The sequence below is a fragment of the Pinus tabuliformis genome, chromosome X, assembly GCF_031772625.1.
Source record: "Pinus tabuliformis cultivar Carrire ecotype Pingquan chromosome X, CPIR1, whole genome shotgun sequence".
In the NCBI taxonomy this organism is placed as follows: domain Eukaryota; kingdom Viridiplantae; phylum Streptophyta; class Pinopsida; order Pinales; family Pinaceae; genus Pinus; species Pinus tabuliformis.
In genome coordinates, this window is record NC_142308.1 from 406100800 (window position 1) to 406103349 (window position 2550).

The window sequence follows — 2550 nt, forward strand, 5'->3', positions numbered from 1 at the left end:
TTTGAAGAAATCCAAAGAAGCAAATAAACAAAAATAAAATCCACCGAAACCCCTCAAAAACCCTAACAAAACCACTGATATAGCCTAAAATTCTGAACTTTGTACATTATGGGGATGGCCCAGACCTTGTAAGGATTCTCATTTTCCACTCTGACTTGTCTTCCAAAGCCTACAACTCTTGTGAAATCTTCACTGCTTGGGCTAACTTGTGCACCGCTACAGCCATGCATAGCACATTCAGAAAATCGAAAATGATGCCAATTGGCTCTTGCTGTGAATTTGAACAACATAACCAGAATTTATAATTCTTCTTTTAAATTCTTTTGCTATTCATTAAACGTAATTCATCCTCTCTTTCGATTCTGAAAATTAAAAGAAAGAGAGTAAAAAATAGTAGTAAAATTGTATAGTGTATATTGAAAACTTTAACATGGGGATGTCTTTTCAATTCATTTGCAGAGATCTACATGCACGCACTTAAATGTTCACTCTTCTTTTGCCCATCATCCGATATCCTATTTCTGGTGTGCGAATCGAAGTTTAGTTTTGCACAGCAATAGGTAGGTGCCACTGCCAATTTTACAGCACTCGAGAAAGAAATATGCCATCTACAATGGAAGAAGTCCTGACCCAGGATGTGAATGCTGTCGAAAAGCTGTTGTCCAATGGAATAAATCATCTTCAAGTTCAAGATAAATATATCCTGCCTCCCAGTGAACGCCCCCACCTGTCTGAGGTGTCTTACTCTGAGAGCATTCCGGTGGTGGATCTCCAGGACCTAGATGGCCCTAACAGAACAAGGGTAGTTGAAGAAATCCGCCATGCGTGCGAGGAAGATGGATTTTTCCAGGTACATCATACTTCGATCCCCCTTCTCTTTCCAGTGCTTTTCTTTTAATATCTCTGGATTATCCTCTATGCACACCAAAAAGGCCCTATGTTACAAATTAAGCTTGCCATGGATATTCTAGAATATTTCTTATCAGTTTTCTATTCCTGAAGTTTTTGAGGCTATTACTTTCAGAGTTGTAGGATTATTTAATCTATATTTTTAATGTCAGTCTGATGTGTTAATAAGATCTAGTGACTGGTTCAAGTTTCATATCTGAGGGTACTATTCTTTTTTATGGCCACATATCTTCTGGTTGATCCAAGTGAGTGCAGATAGTGAAACATGGCGTACCAAAAGGAACCATGAAAAGCATGATGGAAATTGCCAAAGAATTCTTCGAAATGCCCGTGGAAGACCGAGCATGCCAGATTCAATAGAGGGTAAATAAAAGAAGTCCAAACTCTGGAGGAACGATATTGCAACAACAAGAAGTACTTATCTTGCATATGCTTTTATACAAAGAGATCGCAGGCAACTACGCTATGAAGGTGAGAGCTCTGATTTTAAGGCTGCTGGCTGCCATTTCTGAAGATCTAGGGCTCGATTCTAGTTACTTGGAAAGAATCTTCGGAAAACACACCCAACTCATGGATATAATGTACTATCCTCCATGTTTGAAACCGTATATTACTCTTGGCACACCACTCCATTCAGATGCGTGTGGCATCACTGTTTTAATGCAAGGCGAGGTCAGTGGTCTGCAAGTACTCAGAAATGGAAAGTGAGTTGTTGTAGAACCCATACCCACCGCTTTCGTTGTTAATATGGGAGATCAACTGCAGGTATTTAACAAGAGCAAGAGCAGATCCAATACTTTATTTCCTCCTGAAAATTTGACAATGTTATTGTTAATGCTAATGCTAATGCTAATAATTTATCAGGTTGTGAACAATGGGAATTTGACAATGTTATTATTAATGCTAATAATTTGTCAGGTTGTGAGCAATGGTAGATTCAGAAGTGTGGAACATCGAGCAGTAACAAATGCATCTGCTGCACGTATATCAATTCCTACGTTTTATGGCCCCTCGGATGATGCCTTCATTGCCCCTGCAGCGTCCCTGGTTGATGAACAGCATCCGGCTCAGTACAAAGGATATAAGTTTGGAGAATTCATGAGAATTTTCTGGAGCCAGGAATTAAAGAATAAGACAGTGTTGGACCATTTCAAAATCGAATATACAGAGAACAACGGTGAATGAAATTTGTTGTTGAATTTGATTTAAGGGAGCCATTATCAACATTATCACTATCACTCGACCATCCAATAACCCTGTTGCCCTTTGGATGAATAAAAGATGATTACATAGTTTTAACTATTGAACATATTTTATTTTTAGTTCCAATCTTTGCACATTTAAACCTACTCTCAACCATCAAAAAACCACTGGTCTAGCCTAAATTACAACACAAAACAGCACCGACCTATCTACCGCTAGGAAACTAATTGGCCAATTGCGTGTACGAGAGCATTGACATGCTTTGACATGTGCCTTATTTGAAGGCATTTAGTGCTCAAACAATAGAACCAGCCCAATGTTACAAAAGTATCGATTCGAAACAGAACATGCAGAAACCCATTACACAACATTAATGACAAGTATGGCAGTCGCAGAACAAACCCTACGATACAGAGACCTGACGTAAAAACCCAACCC

General features: G+C 38.9%; 1 protein-coding gene across 1 annotated transcript; it reads left to right on the forward strand.

The window, feature by feature from the left end:
- The first annotated feature begins 613 nt into the window (after positions 1-613).
- On the forward strand, positions 614-2094 carry LOC149140231 (protein DMR6-LIKE OXYGENASE 2-like). Its single transcript, XM_089450932.1, has 2 exons — positions 614-850; positions 1774-2094. Exons 1-2 carry the CDS (start codon positions 614-616, stop codon positions 2092-2094), a joined length of 558 nt encoding a protein of 185 aa, XP_089307058.1.
- The last annotated feature ends 456 nt before the right edge of the window (positions 2095-2550 follow it).

What these genes read in the sequence shown, in the direction of transcription:
- LOC149140231 (XM_089450932.1), top strand. Translation starts at nt 614, where the DNA reads ATGGAAGAAGTCCTGACCCAGGATGTGAATGCTGTCGAAAAGCTGTTG. An exon ending in AGGAAGATGGATTTTTCCAG is followed by an intron (nt 851 to 1,773) that starts GTACATCATACT and finishes ATAATTTATCAG; the next exon opens with GTTGTGAACAATGGGAATTT.